The 23,790-nt window shown below is 36.7% G+C and overlaps 1 protein-coding gene across 1 annotated transcript in view; it reads left to right on the top strand.

The window, feature by feature from the left end:
• PTPRZ1 (protein tyrosine phosphatase receptor type Z1) overlaps positions 1-23,790 on the top strand; it is a 163,886-nt gene that overhangs the window by 78,736 nt on the left and 61,360 nt on the right. Inside the window, exons 3-8 of the mRNA XM_059932670.1 lie at positions 9,007-9,186; positions 11,331-11,482; positions 14,765-14,860; positions 15,338-15,404; positions 22,225-22,382; positions 22,550-22,700. Of these exons, the coding sequence (XP_059788653.1) occupies positions 9,007-9,186; positions 11,331-11,482; positions 14,765-14,860; positions 15,338-15,404; positions 22,225-22,382; positions 22,550-22,700 (804 nt within the window). The remainder of the gene's footprint in view (positions 1-9,006; positions 9,187-11,330; positions 11,483-14,764; positions 14,861-15,337; positions 15,405-22,224; positions 22,383-22,549; positions 22,701-23,790) is intronic.

Here is a 23,790-nt window from a genome sequence, read left to right as displayed (position 1 = left end):
AACAATAAACAACACTGTAGGAAAATTATCAGAAGTCCTATTACCAATAGAAAGATCTCAGTTATATCTGTGTCTCAGTCTTCAACTCTGAATCCCTGGTCCTCCCAGCAAAGGTAGGAAACAGAGCCTCTGTTATGCCTCATACTGATAATAAGTATGTGGGCTATAAGCTTTGGGTGCAGATATAATGGTGGTGTCACTATCACCACCACTGTCACTGTTCTCTGTTGCACTGCAAATTGAACCTCCATGGAAATCTCAGTCTGTAGGTTCAAAGCCAGATGCAAAGTCTTTCTTTCTATCCATTCTCTCTATCAACGTAACAGTTACCATGATACTCCCAGGTATACTCCAGTCAGGATCTTGGGAGTCATCCTTTGCCTATATCCCTTTCTCACTTTCAAATAAAAATCATTTGAACAGTCCTAAATCCTTTGAAATGACGTTCTACTTTTAGTCTTCAATTCTATTGTGTTAGTTTGTACCCCCAAAATTCCCTGCCTTGATTCAATTCTTCTATACTTCTCTATAGGATTCATTTCATTTTCTGATTAAAGCACTGGTTAATTGTGAACCATTAGGAGTACCAGTCTACTTGTTCTGCTCATTGATTTCATTTGTACCCACCGCATATTATCAGGTTGTAATTACTTATCTTCAGAGTAATAGTTTTTTACTATGTCGGTGTCCTTAGATCTTCATCTTGTGTTTTTATTTTTGTTTTCCCCGTGGTCTGTAAAAACTTAAGTTGTTTATTGCATTATAGAGCAGTAATTTTTATTGTTATTGTTTTTCTAAGGTTTTTATTTGTTTACCTTGGATTTTTCCAACTTGAAAAAGTCATAAATTTTTTTTTAACTTTTTTTAAAAAATTTATTTAATTAATTTATTTTTTTTTGGCTGCGTTGGGTCTTCGCCGCTGCACACAGGCCCTCTCCAGCTGCAGCAAGTGGGGGGCCTCTCCCTGCTGTGGTGCGTGGACCTCTCACCGCGGCGGCCCCCCTTGCTGTGGAGCACAGGCTCCAGGCGAGCTGGCTTCAGCAGTTGTGGCTCGCGGGCTCTAGAGCGCAGGCTCAGTAGTTGTGGCGCACGGGCCCAGTTGCTCTGCGGCGTGAGGGATCTTCCCGGACCAGGGCTCGAACCCACGTCCCCTGCACTGGCAGGCGGACTCCCAACTACTGCGCCACCAGGGAAGCCCCAAGTCATAAAATTTTAAACAGGAACTTTGAAGTAAGTGTCTGATCGCTCTCTCTATATATTAATACTGAACTTCAATTAATAATATTCTTCAATATCATAGTGCTTGAGGAAGTTCTGTGCTAGTATTTTCCTGAATCAATTGATAACTACCTTCCCTGACATTTGTAACCCTCTGTCAATTGGATATATCTACCAGGCTTGCAAAGATTTTCTGCTGCCCTGATGTGAGTGTCCCATTAGGACAGATAATAAAGGAAAATGCAGTCTTGACTAAACAGCTTCTCGTGCTGGAATTGTTTGCATTTGATCTACTTTCAGCGCAGTTTTAATAGCAGCCATTATCTATATTCGCCAACTGCTTTGCTCTCTCTAGCTCCTAAAACCTCTGTTCAACCAAAACCATAAGCAGGCACACTGATTTGTGCGTGTAAAAATACATCCTCATTCTTGTTCTCAACCTAGAAAGTTACGTCAGACATCTGTCTTCCTTTGCTTTCAGATTATGTGATGACACTTACTGGTGTGACATAAAATCACTCAATGACTGTTATTCAGTACTTCAGGGGTTTATTTTCTAATCTTTGAGGAAGCTCCCTTTCTCAAGCAGCTGATTGCCTTATCTGAAAAGTGTATACTTAAGTATATATATACAGTTTGCTGGAGTACTAAGTTATATGCTATACTTTTATTGAAAATAACACTGATTTGTTTCATTTTTGTATTTGAATAAACTGAAATTTGAATCCAAGACATTTCACTGCTGATAGCTTTATGCTATTTCAGTGACTTATAAATTTTGGCTTTTGGTATATTTGTTAGCACATATAAAGCAAGTCCAGAGTAATTTATAAAGCTTTGATTTATGGTATATGGAATCTTGAGCGGAGTTTATTCAAAGCAATTACTTGCAATTAATGCCACAATCATTACTACAGTCTACATTCCAGTATTACATTTATTTTTGCCTCTTAATAATAATAATATTTTTATATGTAAATGTGTAGAGACACAAACATTTTCTTACATCAAAACCTGGACTAGACAAGAAATTCATTAAGATTAAAAGCAGTATGTATTTTTCTTAACGATATCTTGGTCTTTAAAGAATCAGTTCTAAGTCTACTGTTATTCAAAGCTTGTTAGATATCAGTAACTTATGATAACCTTGAAAAGAAATAAATATTGGGATTTTAAAATCATATTTAAATGAATTTTCAGTGGATGTCTGCTGAATACCTTATACTGTATTATAATTATTTTATCCATTTTTCTGATATTGGAAGGTAAGACTCAACAGGAATCATGCAAAGAAGAGAGAGGAAGAATGATTTTTTTCTTTGACTTTCATTTTCATCATTTTCTCAATTTTTTCTTCAAATATTAAAAATCTTCATTGGTATTTTTTTTTTTACGCATTCCTTCTTTATTTTAAACTTTAGTTTTCCTCAGTTGATATCTTTATGTTAGAGACTGGTGGAGTAATAAATACTTCCCTACACAGAATGTTTTTTAGAATGTGTTCCTATTTAGAAGGTGTGTAGTACAAAGATATTGAAGTGTAGGTAACTGTAGATATTTTATTGAAGTATTTATTCATTCAGGAAATGTTTATTTAATCCTTAAGTGCCAGGTTCTAAGAAAGGTTCTGGAATTACGATACAAATAAGAAACAGACATATTGGAGTTCAAATAAATACAAGGTACCTTAGCCATTCAGGCTGCTATAACAAAATACCATAGACTAGTGGCTTATAAACAACGGAAGTTTATTTCTCACAGTTCTGAAGACTGGAAGTCCAAGATCAAGGCACCAGCAGATTTTGTATCTAGTGAGGGCTGCTTCCTAGACCATTATTTTTTCACTGTAACCTCACATTTCAGAAGGGGCGAGGGATCTCTCTGGCATCTCTTTCATAAAGGCATTAATCCTTTGTGTTAGTCAGAGCCCTTATGACCTAATCACCTCCTAAAGGCCCCACCACCAAATGGCATCACATTGGGGATTAGGATTCTAACATACGAATTTTGGAGGGACATAAACATTCAGTCCATTGCACAGGGATTATGTACAAATCAGATGAAGACGAATAGAAGATGCCAAGGGAAATGTCCACTAATTATGCAACCTCCCTCTCCCTGCTCATCCTGCATTCCTGCCAGCTCAACCTCTCTGATAAGGCAGCAGTAAACTCCTTAGCCTTCCAAAGCCTCAGTGCCTCCCACTGGCCTCCCCACGTATGTCTGATCACGGTCTGCCTTTCCATCTCCCTCTGTAGAAGTCCGCTCACAGGGCCGAGCTGGACTGCTCGCTTCTCTCTGAGCATTGCCCGCACTTTTCTGCCGCCATGAGTTTGCTCAGGCTCATCGCTCAACCAGACATGCTCTCAGTTCCCCTCTGCCTGTCAAGATTCTACCCATCCCTCAAGGCCTGCATTGTGTGCTTTCATATCCACGTTTACCTTCTTTCATCCCGTGTACTCCTTTAGGCATTTGTCTACTTTTTCTTGAACGTGCCCCCAACCTTCTGGGATGCAAGAATAAACAAGCAAGCAAACAAACTTGAACTCATGCACATCTCCTACAGAGCCTACAATCACTTTCCATTCTGCTTGGAATCGAGAGTGCACAGGATGTAAATATTGAATACATTCACTTGGTGTTCAAAGCCTATTTTCCAAAGATTTAATTTGTTTCTACTATGTGCCAGACTCAGAGTTTGGCAGTAAGATACAGATGCGATAACTAAGTTGACAAACAGCATACAGTCTGTGAAGTGCTCCAATACAGGTGAGCACAGGAAAATTTATAGGAGTGGTACTAGTTCAGGTGAGTCAATAAATGGATGAAAGAATGAATGAATACGTGAATGAATAATTTATTTTAATTCTCTAGAGCTGACGTTTAGTACTCTGCAGTCCTCCTGATGAGTAAATCACCCTGATAATCTTCTGCTGCAACTACAATGCATATCCTAATTTCTTCCTTCACAACATTTGTTAATAACACTCAAGTGATACAATATAGTTCTAATGAATTCTGTACACCTGCTTTCTTGGGTATGTCATCCTGGTTTTTATTACGACATGGACTGAGGTCTCCAACTGCAAAATTAAAAACATTAACTTGGGAATTTTAAAAATAATGTTTAAGCGTAAGGTTAACCTAATGGTTCATTATTAAAAACAGCTAAAGTATATTTAATGCTTCTTTGATTTATGTTTCATCCTTGTGTGCAATCTTAACACTTTATTAATTTACTTTCCCTGGGTCTCTACTTATGATGATTTGAAACATCCTGTTTTCAGAGTTCACTACAAAAAGAACATTGGTCTTATTTTTTTGGACTTCTTCTGTTTTACAGCCTTTTCACTAAACAATTTCCTTTTGCCTATTCTGGTTCTTCTATTTTGTCTGTTAATCACAGAAATTAAGGAGGCTTCCTGAACCTATACCATACTTGACATCATGATCTAGTAGGTATTTTAAACTGAGTCTACACTCATACACTTCAGAGATCCAGTGACTCAGGATCATTGTGTTGTACAAGGTCAGACAACATACAATTTGGACACGAGATCTTTCTTTATATCCTTCAGCAGAAGTTTAGTGGGGACTACTCAACAAAATTGCCATATAACAAACAGTCAGATGTCATCTGCAGTTGAGTTTAGAAATGTTTCTTTAGTCGGTCAGTTTTCCTTCTTTCTTTTTTCTTGTTTTCATCCTGTTAGACCCCTGTGAGCTCAGACTCATAAAATGAAAGACATCATCGTTTTTTGTCTGTTTCAGTCATTCAACAAATGTTTATTGAATACCTACTATGTGCCAGGCTTTTTTTCTAGACACTGGAGTGTGGAAACAATAAACAAATAAACATAAGTAGTATCTTAGGAGGAGAAAAATAAAGTAAGGAGAGGTGATTGAGAATGACTGAGGGAGGGACGTGTATTTTATACAGATTGTTCAGAGAAAGCCTCTCTCCAATGAGATGCATTTGAGCAGAGACCTGATTGGAGCAAACCTTGCAGACAATTGGGGCAGAAGATTCCAGAAAGAGTAGCAGCAAGTGGAAGTGGTAAGCTTCAAGGCTTTGCATGCTTAAGGAACAGAAAAGAAGCCAGTGTGGCTAGAATAGAGTGATCACCACAGAGTGGTAGGAAGTGAGATCAGAGTGGATGTGAGTGGTGACATCATATAGGATCTGTCAGCCCTGGGAAATAGTCTATATTTTATTCTAAGATGAAACGGTATTGGAAGGACCTGAGCCAAGGGGTTGCATGCAATCTGATAGGTGCTTTAAAAGATGACTTTAACTACAGATTGCATCCGTTTTCTTATGGCACACAACAAATTTCTACAGATTTAGTGGCTTAAAACAACCCATGTTTCTTATCTCACATTAGACATGGGTTATGAGTCAGAGAGGAGGGCCTACTTAGCCAGGCTCTCTGCTCAGGGTCTCACACATCTAACATCAAGGTGCCAGCTGGGCTGTGTTCTCATTTGCAGCCCAGGGTCCCGTTCCAAGCTTGTGCAGGTTGTTGGCAGAATTCACTTCCTTGTGGTTCCAAGATTGAGGTCCAGGTCCCCAGTTTTTTGTTTGTTTGTTTGTTTTTAGCACCTTAACCATTTTTTCTATTGTGATAAAAAAAAAAAACTCATCACATAAAATTTTTCATCTTAACTCTTTTTACGTGTACAGTTCAGTAGGGTTAAGTATACTCACATCGTTGTGAAACAGATCTCCAGAAATTTCTCATCTTGCAAATCAGAAATCCTATACCCATGGACCAACTCCCCTTTCCCTCCTCCCCTCATCTCCCGGCAACCACCATTCTGCTATCTCTCTCCCTATGCATTTGACTACTTCAGCTAACTCATCTAAATGGAATCATACAGTATTTGCCTCTTTGTGATTGGTTTATTCTTTGATTTTGCTGGCCATCAGCCTGCCGGGGTGGGGCTGGGGAAGCCCTCTCAGATGCTAGGGGCCGCTCTCAGTTCCTAGCCGTGCACCCCTCGCACAGCCTGGCAGCTTACTTCTTCAAAGGCAGCAGGAGAATCTCTCACACTTTGAATCTCTCTCTCTCTTCTTCCAATTTGCCGAGACAGAGCCTTCTATAACATGACATAATCACCCCCATCACCTTTGTTGTCCAGTGTCACCTAATCAACGAAATGACTATCCCATCATATTCAGAGGTCCTGCCCACCCTCAAGTGGAGGAGATTGTACAGGGTGTGTACAACTGGGTGTGGGAATTTGGGGGGTCATCTCAGAATCCTGCCTACCAGGTAAGTGGGGAACAAAATTGTGAAAGGGGCAAGAGAAGAAGCTGGAGACTAATTAGAAGGCGCTGGAGATGTCTAAGCCGTTGCTTCTCAAAATTTAACATGTGTGTGAATCTCCTGGGGATTGGGTTAAATTGTAGATTCTGACTTGGTAAGGCTACAGTGGAGGCCTGACTCTCCTGACAATCTCCTAGGTGATGGTGTTGCTGCATGTGGAACAGCAAGACTTACAGGCCAGCGATGACGGTGGCTTGGGCTAAGGGTGCTAACAGTGGAGATGAGAAATGATCTGATTAAGGACATATTTTGAAGGTAGACGCAAAAGGACTTGCTGAGGAGGAAACAGAGGCACCAAGATGACTTCTGTGTTTAGGGGATGGCAGTGATCATAGGAGGCACTTGTAGGGCTGAAATCCAGTGTTCAGTTGTGGATACGCTAAGTTAGAATCCAAGTAGAGATGAGCACTAAATGCTGTGGACAAAACAGGTTATAAATCATATTCAGTGCTCTAGAGACTTAAAACTTTGTGTTTCTATGCACCACAACTATGAGACTCTTCCTAAGTGTGCTCAGAATTTATTGTACTGTTTGAAAAAATGTAAGCAATAAAAAGAGCTTTATTGATTCGTACTGCAATTTCTTTCTCTGCTTCTCTTGCACTGACACTAGTAAAACAAGCAGTGTTTTCTTGTCCCCACACCAGTGTTCTTTACAGTGAAATTAATGTATTATTACTCAAATTGTTAAAGCTGTTCCCAGAAGCAAAAATGTGCATCACTCTGCATATTTCAAGCATATTGCATTCAAGTGCTCTCTAAAAAGAGAGCTAGATTTTAAAATAAAATAAGTTTTCAGCACCTATTATTGATTCTGGTGGATGCCTCACTAGGAGATGAATTACCAAATTTTCCCTGGCTATATAGGCAGTTTCATGGTGCGACTAATTATTATTTCTTTCCTGGGTTCAATTATGCAAAATTAGCTCTATCACATCATGAGAGCTTGCATGTAAGTCGATCCTCACTGATTCCCTTATCACAAAAAGAAGATGGCATAGACTAGAGTTGTACGGAGTGTATGTTTTCTTATAATTTCTCTGAACATCAACCATGTGAAATCTTGGCCTTACCCATACTCATGTTCTGAAAGAAAAGCATTTGAAAGGATAGAAGCTGAAAATGGTGCGGCTACCTGCTCTTTCATGGAATGGCGGCAGAAATGCTAGAGTTTAGCCAGAGAAAAGGTTGAGACTTGGACCCACAACATTGCATATATTTTAATAGATGAACATTAAATAAAACATACCCATTGTTAGCACTGCTTGGGTGCTTAGCTAAGTTAATGTCCAGTGAAATAAGTTATGAGAGATGGTTTGTGGTTTCAGGTAGTGGTGAAATAAAGGCAACATAGGGCAATTTGTGTTTAGAGGACTATTCATTCTGTGGAACAGATGAAAATTCACTTCACTGTAAGCAAAAATCTTTAGAGAAAGCCCTGTTTTATTTTTTCTATTGTTAAACCATAAAATCAGTTAGGTTTTATAACCAGGAAAAAAAAGGGGGAGAGGGGAAGGAAGGAGATATTTCAAGGAGAGCCTGGTGATTACATTTTTATAAATAAGCCCTGAGCAGATGGAAATTAAACCAAATCGTTCAACGCAGGGATAAGAGAAAGTCTAAAGGGGCCTCCCCCCACCCCATCCCCGTGGAGAGTACTAAGGAAGTCAGAACTTAACTCCTCTCATCTGGACATGCTTCAATCTGGAACCCTGAGCTAAGACTAACCATCTGATAGGACAAGTAGGTTTTCTGTTGATTTGGAAGCGCGTGATGGCTAAACAAGGCCATTGTTGAACCCTGCACTTGTTCTATAAGCATCTTCTTATAATGTATCATATTAAAACCCAGAATCTAAATCTAGGCATACAGTTGTTTCTCAGTATTGGAGAAGGATTGGTTCCAGGATTCCCTCGGATACCAAAATCTGTGATGCTCAAGTCCTTTATATAAAATGGTGTAGTATTTGCATATAACCTACAAACATCCTCCCATATTCTTCAAATTATCTCTAGATTATTTATAATACCTAATACAATGTAAATGCTATGTAAATAGTTGTATATACAATGTAAATGCTATGTAGATAGTTGTATATGCAATGTAAATTCTATGTAAATAGTTGTATATACAACGTAAATGCTACGTAAATAGTTGCCAGCGCTTGGCAAATTCAAGTTTCCTTTATGGAACATTCTGGAATTATTTTTCCCAAATGCTTTTGCTCTGAGATTGGTTGAATCTGCAGAAGTGAAGCCTGTGAATACAGAGGGCCAACTGTAATTATTTTAAGAATTGGTTTTAAAAAAAAAAAAAAAAAAGAATTGGTTTAAAGATGTCCCAATTTTCCCTACTATTGTGTCTATTTTTATGTAACATATTAACTACTTTATAAATATAAAATTTAGCTTTTGCATAGTAATTTAAAAACTAACTTCTTACATTTTTTTCCCCCTAGGAGCATTGAATCAAAAAAATTGGGGCAAGAAATATCCAACATGTAATAGCCCCAAACAATCTCCTATCAATATTGATGAAGATCTTACACAAGTAAATGTGAATCTTAAGAAACTTAAATTTCAGGGTTGGGATAAAACATCTTTGGAAAACACATTCATTCATAACACTGGGAAAACAGGTAAAATATTTGCATTTTGTTTCTGACGTTAATATGTTTATCAGACCTAGAGTATGTTTAGGTTATTTTCCTTTTATTTTCCTTTCAATGATGTATTCTGAACTGGATAGAAACTATAAGTAGAAGAAGTCAAATAGAAAATTGGAAGTTTAGACCTTCTGAAAATGTGTACAAAAAGTTAAATGACCAAAGTCATAATATCATGTTCTCCAGTAATATAACAATAAAGATGCCTCCACTGGAAGAGCTGATAAAGATAACATAATATATAGCTATTGTAATTTAATAACTCTGTCACTGGTTAATCACTTAGTCAATCAGGATTTCTTTTTCTTGGGCATTTTATTTGATCTTGTCTGCTCAGCCTTGTGCTATATTCAATATTTGGATGTGAAAAAAGCAATGTACTCTAACTGAATTTTAAGAAATTACTAGCCCTTCTATTAGAAAGTTTAAAATTATGTACCATCCTTAGGAAGCACTCTCTAAGTTTTTTTTCTTAGTATGCAAAATATAATACCATAAAAAATTCCAGTAAACAACAGATAGACAAAATAGTTTATAAAAGTGAACAGTATTGTTATTCTGATCTTATATGTTAAATGAAATCGTATGTATATCAGGAAGTTATGTAAAAACAAATATAGGAAAAAGATTAGAAAAAATATTCACTATAATAGTAGCTATGTTGGGGTGGTTTTATCATTTGTGGTATTTTTCTCTATTTTCCATATTTTGGTAATACAATTATTTGAATGTGGTAATTTAAGTCCCGTGAGGGTAGGAATTTTCAACATCAGTGCCTGATAAATAATAAGCACTCAGTAAGTATTTGCTGAATGAATAATTTGAAAAATTATTACATGTTATAATATATTATTAATTTAATACATAATAGTATATTGTCCCAAATCTTGACATTTTAATTACCAGTTTTAAAGGATGTTACAAAGCAGTGAAGCATGTAATCTCTGCTTTATTCTTCTTAGGAGAATGTGGTAAAGCACTTGATCTTTAGAGCCACACTTTTTAGGTTCACTACTGGCCATTTAAAGCACAGTGTGGAACCTTGAGCAAGTTACTTCACCTCTCTGTGACTCAATTTCCTTATCTGTTAAATAGGGATTGTAATGGTATCTTCTTCCTAGGGTTGTTTGAGGATCAGATATTTAATACATGTAAAGTAGTGTAATGCATGGCATGTCGTAAGTGATAAATGTTGACCATTATTGTTATTGTGTTTGTTGCTATTGTTATTATTCATGAAAGTTTATATCTCTAGCTGGCTGGTGTCCACTGAAAAAAAAAGCACAGCCTAAAAGTTAAGAATTATGTTTTATTTGGCAGACTTTATACTGGCCAATGTGTTGGATTCTGTTCCTAATGCCAACAGTGGTTTCTGCATGATAGAACAAAGACTATTTAAATCTGATTGAGAGACATTGAAATCTTGCATTAGGGTCTCTAGAGAATCATTAATCTCCAGCTGACTCCTAAAATACAGTCAGATAGTATCTGCTACGGAACTGAAATAGGAGAGTTTAAGATTCTGAGACTTGCAACCGAGGGTTCAAACATGAGATGGCTTAAACCCCTTCAATAGGAATGGGTCTCCCGCCTTCCTTGCCACAGTCTAGGACAGAAATTCTGAAGCTTGATGAAGCCTGGAGTGATGCCTGGAGGCATAAGGAGATGGGACAAAAGCAGCAGCCTGTTAAAGAGTAGAAACAGGCTGACCTTGAGAAGGTTGGGGGTACCCCCAGGAAAAGACTTCCTCTTTCCATACCTCTGTTCCTTCTCCCTTTAACTGTCCCCTCACTACCATCTGATGCATTAGGGGAGCAGGGCTTTGGACACCAAACAAACAAATCTTGGAACACCAAACGGACAGGGCAGATGGACTGCCTGTCTCCTGCTTTTAGTGCTGTATAGCAGTTAAGGTCTTAGGTTTATTTTACGTTTGTGGCAATAGGATACATTAAGTATACTATGCAGAGTTACAAAGTTCAGCTGCCAAAATGGTAACTTTTAAAAAATTTATCAAATAAATGATTTTATTAATGCACTTTAATAGATGAAAATTTAGTTAAATTTGCAATTTTGATTCTCAGAAACTTAGATGCAATTTTATTGTTTTTTTCAAGTGGAAATTAATCTCACTAATGACTACCATCTCAGTGGAGGAGTTTCAGAAACGGTGTTCAAAGCAAGCAAGATAACTTTTCACTGGGGAAAATGCAATATGTCATCTGATGGATCAGAACATAGTTTAGAAGGACAAAAATTTCCACTGGAGGTAAGTCAATAGTTCCACTAGTTACTATTTCATTTTCTAAATCATTGGGATTTTATTTAGCATATAATTTGATTCATTTGTAATCAACTTTATAATTTATACAGCTATATTTTGTTTACTTGGTTAATATCTGCCTTCCTCACTAGCCTAAGCTCAATAAGACCCATATTTGATTTTCCACGTCCTGGTAATGCAGAGTGTCACATTATAGATGATCAATAAATACTGATGAGTGAATGAATGAAATTCTTTCCATAGCCCAGTAGGAATAAAAAGGGAAAATTTTATCAACATACTGGAGAATCAAAAAGCTTCAAATTAAAATGAGAAAATGTTCAGATTTAAAATTGGTAAAATAAATATAATTATAATAAATAGTGTGTGTGCAGTGAAATATGTAAACACTTTCATACATGTCTGGAGAAAGTATAAATTGGTAGACTTTCTGGGAAGCAGTTCACTTTTTTTTATCAAGAACTTTAAATGTTTTATTCTCAACATTCACATTTCAATTTGTAGCAATTTAGCCTGAAGAATAATTAAGGACATACTCAAAAATTTATGTGCAAAAACTTATTTACAATAATAAAAATTGAAACAAAAGGAAATGATTAAATACATTATGATAGATTATTATAGATCTTGTAAAAATCATGTTTTTCAACGATTTATTTACACAAAAAAAGTTCATCATAAGTGCTTTTAAAGAGTGGAATGTAAAATAGTATACACAGTATTTTTTTTTAATTAATTAATCATTTATTTATTTTTGGCTGGGTTGGGTCTTGCTTGCTGCGCGCGGGCCTTCTCTAGTTGCGGTGAGCGGGGGCTACTCTTCATTGCGGTGCACGGGCTTCTCATTGTGGTGGCTTCTCTTATTGTGGAGCACAGGCTCTAGGCGCGAGGGCTTCAGTAGTTGTGGCTCGCGGGCTCTAGAGCGCAGGCTCAGTAATTGTGGCGCATGGGCTTAGTAGTTCCGCGGCATGTGGGATCTTCCCAGACCAGGACTTGAACCCATATACACAGTATTATTATTCCAAATTTTGTAAAACATGAAACTAATTAGTGGCTGAGAGTACAGTCTGAGTCAAATGGACAAGGCTTGAATACTGGCTTCACCATCTAGTTAGTAGCTATATGACATGACATTGTAAAAATTATTTAATTTCCCTAAGCTTCTGTTTCTGGTCCGTGAAATTGACATAATAGTAGTAGCACATCTCTGTAAAGTTATTATGAGGATTAAATGAAAGATTGAATTATTGCTATTGTAAAAATAATTGAAGGAAACCAAGAAAATATTAATAGTGATTTTCTCTGGGTGATGGGATTATAGGTGCCTTTTCTTTTCTCCTTTAAAGTTGCCATATTTTCAATATTACCTGTAATAAATCTGTATTACTTTTATAATCCAAAATAGTTATTGAGAATAAAAATAAGATAAATTAGTTATTTCATAAAGGATTAAAAATATTTTAATGTGGATAAGCACATTCAAGTTTATGACATAATTTTTTAAATATCCTTAAAGAAAAGCATATTTATCAAATTTGGTTTGTTAAAAACACGAAAGTCAACTCATTAAACACATAACATTCTCACTTCTGAGAGTTTAGCTCTCTCACAGTACTACTTAGAACAAAGGTGAAAATCAAGAAAAACTCTAACAATAACAAAAGCTGTGATTCAGCAAAATAAATTATATAGAATCTGTGTACTAAACCTCATGTATTTTTCTTATTTAAAAGCCCCTCAAGTTGTCTCTCAGAGATGTCATTTGTTTGTTGTTTGCTTTTTATTTTTATTTTTTTAAACATTCGTGGTTTTTATTTTATTTATTTATTTTATTTATTTTTATTTTTTTGGCCGCGCCACGTGGCTTAGCGGGATCTTGGTTCCCTGACCAGGGATTGAACCTGGGCCCACGGCAGTGAAAGCCCGGAATCCTAACCATTGGACCACCAGGGAATTCCATCTTGTTTGTTTTTCAAAACACTCTTCACGTAATTGTGCAAGCAGGGAAACTGGGGGGTATGCTTGACCTGCTCTTTCTTTCTGGCCTCTCACATCCTATAATCGGCTCCTTAGTTCTGCCCCTAAATGATGTGGGAGGTCAGAAAAAGGTTCAAACCACCTTTGTCTCTTGAGTATCTAAGTCCCTGCAGCTAGTTTCTCTCCAGTCTTAATCCCTTCTCTCTCCCCCCTTCTCCCCAGCCCTGCCCCCTTCCCATCAAGGACTTCTATTGCCCTCCAGCCCAAACTGCTGGGACTGCCTGTGTGTCCCCTGCCCACTTCTCCAGCCTCATATCTCTCTTCTCCTCTCACGTGTGCTCAACTGAACTTCTAACAAACTACTTTCCATTTCCCACACTTCTCATACTTTCTTGCCCGTAGGCCTTTTCCTAGCCGGTCCCTCTGACCTGAACACACATTCATCTCTTCTGCTTTTTCATCTGTCAGCTTTAAAGCCACACATGCTTCCGGGGTCAACTTGGAAATCCTCTCTCTGAAAAGGTTTTGGTGACGACCCAAGGCAGGAGCTACTGCCTTCCTCTGCTTCACACCTGCTATTTCTCTGATCCATAGCCCTAACCACACATTAATCTTTTCAGACTTTCTGCTCTTCCCTTAATCATATGTCTAAACTACCTGAGTTACCAAATTTCCAAGCCCACGACACTAGGAGCACCAGCTTATAAGTGAGAGTGGAGGCTGTTATAGATAGATGTGTGGACTGAAGTAGAAAAGAACAAGGGATAGCCTCGCACCAGGGGGGAGAGACTTAAAATACGGAATTTATGACTCCTTTGGTATTTTTAAGGTAGAAGCAGAGAGTTCTTGAGAGTTTCACTATTAGTAGAGCACAATACAATAATGTCCAAAACTGGTAGCTCAGACCATCAAGAGAGGCATGTCCATTCAGGAAAGAATGAAACCATATTTGAAAGAATTCCATCAAAATAGTGAAAATAACATTTGATAATTTATTACATTTGATAATTGCTCTAGTAAATTATTCAGTGTCCCCTGGTAATCACAAAGTGGTAATTTCAGAGCTAGATCTGTCCAACTTTGTATTTCTTTCTTCATTGAAGGATAAGTGATAGTTGTGTATACATGTAATTGACAAAATATTTTGAAAATTCACAAAATATAGAATTACATAGTTTATAGAATTTTTCAAATAGAATTTAATGAACTGATAAATTATTTTATAGTCCTTTTGCTGACTTTTTTGTGAAGTCTTTGTATGTAATAAAGCCATCTTTGTTACATTTATAGATGCAAATCTACTGCTTTGATGCGGACCGATTTTCAAGTTTTGAGGAAGCCGTTAAAGGAAAAGGGAAGTTAAGAGCTTTATCCATTTTATTTGAGGTAATCATTATACAGAGATTTAGCACTAACTTTTCAATCATGGGGAATATCAAAACACACTTTTTAACAAATAGAAGGGCTCATAAGTGGAATGATAACTGGTGCTCATTTTCAAAGAGAACAACCTCTTGGCTGGTATGTTTAAAAGGGGACTCTTGTATTTGTCAATTGGATATGTCACTTCCAGCTGGAGCAAATCTGTGCACTCATACACTACAAGATTTGCTTATTTGCAAAGCATCAGCATGATACAGCAGTAACTGTGAATTGTAACATTTTAAAATGTCCTTTTCTTAATGGAAAATTTGAAAATTATCTGGTTTTTGTTTGGTTTATTCTTAACTTTCTGTGAAAAAAAAAGTGCATTTAGGACATCACTTTTGAATACTTAAAATAGAATTTACTAATCTTTACATTTTATTGAATAATTAGTCAAATATTTTATGCAATTTTTAGAGCATCATTCTTCTTTCACAGGTTGGAATAGAAGAAAATTTGGATTACAAAGCAATTATTGATGGAGTTGAGAGTGTTAGTCGTTTCGGTAAGCTATTTGGAGAAATGTCTTTCTTCCAGATTTACTTTGGATGCATATGAATTTTTACAATGTTATAAAAATCACTTGTTCTAAGGAAGAAGGGCAGACATTTGTAAAGAGGAGCAATCTCTCACATCTTACACTTGACAATTTATACGTTTCTCACTAAAGAACAATTTATCAGAAATTTTTGTCGCATAAAATCATAAAACGTTAATGTAAGTAGGAAGTTGGAAGTTTTCTAATTCTTTTATTGAAAATAATCTAATCACATTATGCATTTAAACGTATTTTTAGTCTGTCTCTGCATTGTACATCTGTAAAAGACTCTATAATCTGAAACCAGTTAATTTTATAAAAATTTTATTTTAAAGTGAAAAGGGAATTGTTACTCAAGTTCAAATGTACTCCCTGGTGGTTTCCTTGATAAGTCCTTTGCTTTACCAATATGATGAGATAAGATTTTTGGAAGGTGAATGCTTACATAGAACAAGGTTCACTATACTTTTATATTGTTCTGCCTGCTATCTCACGGATCTTGTAATTTGTCACAGCAAATGCTTTTGACAACATTGGCAAGAGACAGCAAACCTGTTGTTATTATTGTTTTATTTTTATTAAGCAGAGTATTAATGTTGTCCTGAGTTATCAATAAAGGAGGATTATTCCTCTCCGGGAAGCTGCAAAATTTGAAATCAGAAACACAACTCACATAGATCCTTTTCTTGAAAGCAGAAATCTGGCCTAGGGTTGATTCATCTTTGTCAGTTATCTGTGAGAACTTGAATTGACCAAACTTTTCAGAAGTCAGGCATATGTGAGCTCCTGCAGTGCAGCTTTCTTTTTTTTTTTTTTTTGAAAGGTGCAATCAAACGGCATAAAGCTGTTAGTTATCTCCCTCCATCCACCTAGATTGCAGAATTCAACATTGAATGCCACAAGCCACACTTAATTTTTCCCTCATTTAGTCAGAAAGTGGAGTCTATGCAGACTGCAAGAAGGCAGCTAGTTTGAATTCCTAAACTTAAAATGATGTAAAATATGAACCTGAATGTTCCCAGGCCTTGCACCAGCCTGTGGCGACCACAAAAGTGATACTAACACTGGTTGTTAGTCCTGATTTGTGCAACTGTGGCACTTTGGCCAATCTCTTGAGGCCTCTTCAGTTGTTTCTGGGGGTCTCTAGGAAGGTGTAGTATGATCTTAAGAACCAATTTGCTTATGTTCTTGGACTAAAGTTTCTTTTTAATATCTACTGTCTATAAGCCATTGAGCGGGATGCTTCATCAGAGCCTGCTGTCACCTAGTACCCTCCCTGGGGATATGGGTTCCCTAACAGCATTCTGCCTCTGTCCTGACTCTTAGTTCAGAAGCAGAACAAATGGTCTCCTGGGCTGGCTGGAAACACATACTAGTCTGCCCTCTATCTATCTTCTCTCTCTCTCTACCCATGCACCAACTTCTTCTCTCCTCTTTTACCAAAAAAAAAAAAATCCTCCATGCCTATCAGCCCATCTACTAGATACTTAATATTTCCATGTACTCAGCAAGGACACCTAAGCCCATACAGTTGGTAAGTGGTAGAGCCAAGATTTAGAACGTGTCTGTCCAAAAAGTTTGTTCTAATATATTGTAGAGATTTATATTAGTTACATGTTTCAGAGCACATATGAAACACCTATCAATTTGATTTGAATGGTTGTGAGATGTGATCTGTCCAAACTAAATAAGTTAAGTCCTTCCAAAGTTAAATGTTTGAGAGTTCTTGGATTAAATTTAGTCCTATTTCAGAGTCTAGAAAAATCCCCTGGTGCCCCATAAATGATAGGCTTCCCAACATTGGCTGCCAGCCATTGCTGCTGGGAACTTGAAGGCAGTGCTCGTCTTTAGACAGTGACTCAGGAACTGCAGCTAAACTCACATTATATGGAGAACATGCAGCTAAAATCCTGCCACATATTCTCCATATAATGTGAGTGACACAAAAAATCAACACTGTTCAACCATCATTCAGATTATAAAGTCTGCCTTGTTACAGTGTGGGCTGGTCGCTCATTTCCTATATTTCTCTCTAAGAGACAAACCCATTTCTCTTTCCTTCCCTCTTTCTTACCTTTTTTTCTTTTCCTTCCTTCCATCACACCTACTCTATGTTAGACCTTGCTCTCACGTGGAGTGGTGAGAGAGGGGGTGCGGTTGCAGCAATCAGAGATAATGCATTAATATTCCCCAGGCAGAGCCCACAAAAGGAAAAACTGTTAGTCGAAATCCTTCAAGTTGCAAGAAGGAGACACACCCCAGGTAAATCATCAGTGATTCTCAAATGGGAGTTCTCATCACAATGATTTGTGGTGCTTTCCTAATCACAAATGCAGGCCAGGAATTTGTATATTGAAAAATCCTTTTTTTTTTTTTTACTGTGAAGCTCTTTTTTTTTTTTTAACATCTTTATTGGAGTATAATTGCTTTACAATGGTGTGTTAGTTTCTGCTTTATAACAAAGTGAATCAGTTATACATATACATATGTTCCCATATCTCTTCCCTCTTGCATCTCCCTCCCTCCCACCCTCCCCATCCCACCCCTCCAGGTGGTCACAAAGCACCGAGCTGATCTCCCTGTGCTATGCGGTTGCTTCCCACTAGCTATCTATTTTACGTTTGGTAGTGTATATATGTCCATGCCACTCTCTAACTTTGTCCCAGCTTACCCTTCCCCCTCCCCATATCCTCAAGTCCATTCTCTAGTAGGTCTGTGTCTTTATTCCCGTCTTGCCACTAGGTTCTTCATGACCTTTTTTTTTTTTTTTTTCCTTAGATTCCATATATATGTGTTAGCATACAGTATTTGTTTTTCTCTTTCTGACTTACTTCACTCTGTATGACAGACTCTAACTCCATCCACCTCATTACAAATAACTCAATTTCATTTCTTTTTATGGCTGAGTAATATTCCATTGTATATATGGCAGTGTTGATGTGGCCCCATCCTAAGTCTCATTGTCCTAAGTGATAGGAGTTGGTTTTAAGTATTTAATGGTTCTTTCCTTGCACTGGGCCTGACCATGGTCTTTGTCTTTATCTCCTTGTCTCTCACCCTCCTCATCTTTCCACCTCCTACTATCAGCCTCCCACAAAGGAGGATCTGATTGGTTTGTTAACCATTAATTCATGTTCAAAGGAAGAGGATCACTGAGTGAATGACTGATCACAAATAGAGCAGTGTTGGCTCAGGTGTGATTCTCTCTTATGTTAGCAATAGTGAGGTTATTCAGATGAGGTGCATGTTTCTGCAAGCCACAAAAAACCCACTGTAGTCCATTTTCTCATAAGATGATGGTGCAATCGGAAAATACTACTGTAATTGTAAAGTCTTGTGATAGCAGAAAGAAACTTAGGACATGTACGCAAGTAACAAAAAATATAAGGTACAAAATAGTTAACGTGTCCATAACAGAGACTAGATAAGTGGTATTGTAGTGCAGAGGAAGGAAGAATGGATTCTATACTGGGATGAGGGAAGGAGGAATTGAAAACTTTCTTCTGATTCTTTCCCTTGCTCTTAATTATTTCCCCTTTAATTCCTTCTCCAATTTCACGAAAATTATCTATTTCACCATCCCTATTCAAATCTTCTGTTTTTCCTTTTCTGGCTTCTAGGTCTCCTGGTGTTGTTTAATTTCCCACCTAATTTAGCAGTGAGTCAATTTCTGGCTCCTTACTTAATCAGTATTCTCTAGGTCCACATTTCCACGGAACATTTGTAAGATAAGTTTTTTCATCAGAAAAAGGAAGAATTGTAGTCCATTGGTGATTAAAAAAGAGGTTATTTAATCACAGATTTTCTAGATATCAAAAACATAAATCTGAAAATGGAAAAATATTCACGTATTCAAAATAGTTTCCTTAGTTTCTGAGAACTTGAATCTGAGTCTGAATTCTAAATAATCTTGTCTTGACATTGGAGGAGAGGAAGACATACTTTTAGAAGTTACCAATTAACCCATTAAACCTAATGTAACTTGAATTTTCTAATGGATTAAAACGATTTAGCTTGTATCTACATGACACTATCAATTCTGTCAATAGGTTTTTACTTCTAAGATATAGTCTTAAATGCAGACAGGAAGCAGTTATCTATAACTTTATTAGCAGGCTTCTTTCTTCCTGAAGAAGTTTCTGTATTGCAGAAAAAAGTAACATTCAATAACTAACTTTTAAATGGAAATAATTTTTTTCCTTGAGGTTTTCTGGATATGTCCAATCTTCATTTCATTTAGAGCTGTAATACACTATTAAGATCATCTGGTCCAAAATGTAAAATAGATAGCTAGTGGGAAGCAGCCGCATAGCACAGGGAGATCAGCTCCGTGCTTTGTGACCACCTAGAGGGGTGGGATAGGGAGGGTGGGAGGGAGACGCAAGAGGGAGGGGATATGGGGATATATGTATATGTATAGCTGATGCACTTTGTTATACAGCAGAAACTAACACAACATTGTAAAGCAATTATTCTCCAGTAAAGATGTTAAAAAAAAAAATCATCCGGTCCAGTTATTTCATTTTGTAATGAGGAATATGGGGTTCAAGAAGACTAAAATCTTGCAAAGGCTTTACTCTACTTAAGGTTTTCAACTCTGGCTGCATGTTTGAATCACCTGGGGACGGTTTTTTTTAAAAATGTAGACGCACCTAAAATTATAGCCTAAAAATAAATATAGATGCTCAGGTCCCACTACTAGAGATTTAAATTAAAACAGCTTAGGGTGGGGTCTGGGACATTGATTTTTTTTTTTTAGTGCTCCCCAGATAATTCGTATACTGCTACTCTGTACTGTACCATCTCACTTAGGCTAGATTAAATTGGCGTCAGGGACTATTTCTTAATGACCTAAATCTACAAGACAGAGCAGAGGACATGTACTGGACTGGGTAGTTAAATACAGATAAGTTAAAATAAGTTAAACACAGATCTCACTGGTAAGCAGATTGCTGCCCATATGAGTGAGGACTGGTACACAAAGAACAAAATGGCCAAGGCAGTGCCATTGGTAAGTGCTGTTGGAAAGATGCAAGATCAAAAATGGGACTCTTCAAGGAGACAGATTTAGCTGGGTTGTTTCAAGGTTCTAAGGCTAGATGGAACACTTAGGAAAGGTCTACCAATTTTTTGTAGGAATTCTGTATTCTCGATACAAGTTATATATCTTTGTACATATAGCAGGAATAAATCAATATTTTTATTATATATATAAAATCTGAAATATATTTTCTACTCTTTGTCCTGCCTTTTTACTCTCTTAATGGTGACTATTGATAAATAGATCTTGAGTATCATGTACATCATTTTTCCCTTTGTGAATAGCGCTTTTTGCATGCTATTTAAGCAATCTCAACCTACCCTAACGTTATGGAGATAATTTTCTATGTTTTCCTCTAAAAGCCTTATTAGTCTGTTCACATCTAGATCCACACTCTATTTAGAACTGATTCGTGCTCATGGTGTGAAGTAGGGAATAAAGATTCATGTTTTTCCATAAGGATATCCAATTGACACAGCAGTGCGTATTGAAAAGGTTAATCATTCATTACATAGTAATTTTTCTGTCATAAATCAAGTAACCATATATGTGTGTGTCTGGACTCTTTATTTTCTTCCATAGTTCTCCATCTTTGCATAAATATCTCTCTATCATGATTCCTATGGCCTTATATAGTAGGTCTTCCTACTTGGTATCCCTACCTTTGTTATTGCTCAAGATTGTCTTAACTTTTTTTTGCGGTTCCATTTAAATTTTAAAAATAGAATGTCAATTAATACACACACAAACACACACACACACACCCCAACACCAACCCATCTGGAATTTTGATTAAGATGTCATTGACTCCATAAAACAACTTGGGGAAAATTAACATCTTCACAATACTGAATCTTCCCATTAACGTGATATTTCCCACCATTTTAAGGTTTTATCTAATTCTCTCAAAGTTTTTAAATTTTCAGTGTAGATGTTCTACACATCACTTGTTAGATTTACTTGTATTTGATATTTGTTGCTATCATGTTATATTGTTTGAAATTTCATTTTCTATTGTTTGTTACCAGTAAATAGAAGTACAATTAAGTTTTATATATTGGTGTTGCATGCAGTGACTTTGCTAAACACACTTATTAGTTCTAATAGTTTGTAAATTATTTTCAATATCTCACATGCTCAATTAGGTTATTTGAAAATTATGATGACATCATTTTTTCCTGCCCAATCTTCATGACTCTTTTTTTCTTTTTCTTACATTATTGTAAATAAATGAAGTAAATAAATGGTCCCAGTCCTCCAGTTCAATGTTAGATAAAAATGGTGGTATTGTAGAAGGATTCCTTGTCTCATTCTTTATCACTAAGGGAAAAACTTTCAATAAGTCATTTTTAAATATGATGTTTATTATAGATTTTTGAAGATAATCTTCATCAGAATAAGGTTTTGTTTTTCTTTTCCACAAATTGGTATTAAATCCTATCAAATGGTTTTACTGTATCTATTCAGATGGCCATATGATTTCTGAATATCTTTCATATGTAAAAATAATCTCTCCAGCATCTTGCCCATGTAATGATAAAGCACCTAGGACTATGTAGGGATATATGCAAGAAAATTCAGAGTATGCCAGTTTTATCACCATTTTTGAAATAAATCTAAAATGTTCTTAAAATTTCAGTTCTGATTAAATACATACCAAAACATATGTCTTTGTTTCATAGGGACTTTGAGCAGCTAAGTTCCACTGTTGGGATTTCAGCTGAGATGTGTGTGATTCCTTTGTAGGGAAACAGGCTGCGTTGGATCCGTTCACATTGCTGAACCTTCTGCCAAACTCAACTGACAAGTATTACACTTACAATGGCTCCCTGACATCTCCTCCCTGCACAGACACCGTTGATTGGGTTGTTTTTAAAGATACAGTTAGCATCTCTGAAAGCCAGGTAATCTTGGAAATTCAAACAAATGAAGTAATTTGAAGCAATTTTGAAAGAATTATTTTCTAAGCTTTACTAGAGAATATCTGTTTTAAAGCATTTGCCGATATGCCTTTGAAGCAGATACACAGTTAAATTATGTGTTATTATATGTTAAATTATCTTCTTTCCAGCTGGCTGTTTTTTGTGAAGTTCTTACAATGCAGCAGTCTGGTTATGTCATGCTGATGGACTACTTACAAAATAATTTTCGAGAACAACAGTACAAGTTCTCCAGGCAGGTGTTTTCCTCATATACTGGAAAGGAAGAGATTCATGAAGCAGGTGTGTATTGAAATATAATTTTGTAGGAGGTAATTGTGGTATAGTGGAAAATATACAAGGCTTTGATTTTTGGAAATGTTTTGCTTATAGCCTTGTAGCTTTAGGTAAGCACTTTAACTTCTCTGAATCTCAGTTGCCATTTTTATAAAATGGCAATTAAAAATATCTGTTCTTTCCAACCTGAATAACCCCATTTTGCAGACAAGAGACACTGAGATTCAGTAAGGAAAGTAATTTTTCTAAAATACATAGTAATAGGTGGCAAAGTCACATACACACCTCCACATTCTTTGTATCATTTGCCTGAGCTAACAGCTGTAAGAGAGGGATGAATAAGGCGTGAGGTGTTCAGAGCTTGGGGAGATCACTTCTGGTTGCGATGACTAGGGAATCTCCGTGGGAGAACCGCATTTGACCTGAGTCTTGATGTGTGATTTGGGTTTTAAATAAGTACTCATCCTTGTGTTGGCAGCTCCCAGAGAAGCCTAGTACCTAGTAAGGATTGAAACCAAAGGCACTGAATTATTAATGAATAAAAAGGGAGTCTTTCCCCCAGTTTCTTTCTTTGAACGAAAAGAAGTTTGTCCTTGTCAAGCCCAGGCGATGGAGAGGAGGGAAGGTCTCTGGAGTCTTTTGAAGCTGACACAGCAGTCAGAAGCCTTTGAAAGTGTCCAGAGGACACAATCAGTTGCATCTACGGACTTGTTCTTTTCAGTTCACGCTGAGGGTGCACTGGTTCATGAAAGAAAGAATTGAAGTGGCCTTTGCTTTGGGGACTGAAAACCTTTCCAAGTACATGGTCTTCTTTGATCCCCGTCCTGCAATGAATTTTTGGCCGTGTATAATATTAATTCAATAATCGTCTGCTTTTGAAGGTTGGGCGTTAAAACAGCATGCTTTTATTGTTTCAATGTGGTATTTGTGGGAATTGTTTATCCTTTAACAACAACAATAACAACAGAGCACAAGACAACAGTGATGAATAGCTGCATTTAATGTGACATTGTTTCAAATTAAATTGCCCCAAAGTGAGGAAATTTAATTATGTTTCTACCAAAAATAGTAAATACTAAAACTTCCTGTCTGGTAA

This window comes from Balaenoptera ricei, chromosome 9 (genome assembly GCF_028023285.1).
Source record: "Balaenoptera ricei isolate mBalRic1 chromosome 9, mBalRic1.hap2, whole genome shotgun sequence".
NCBI classification, from domain to species: Eukaryota; Metazoa; Chordata; class Mammalia; order Artiodactyla; family Balaenopteridae; genus Balaenoptera; species Balaenoptera ricei.
Note: the sequence above shows the minus strand (reverse complement) of the source record. Positions and strands in the feature narration are given on the sequence as shown.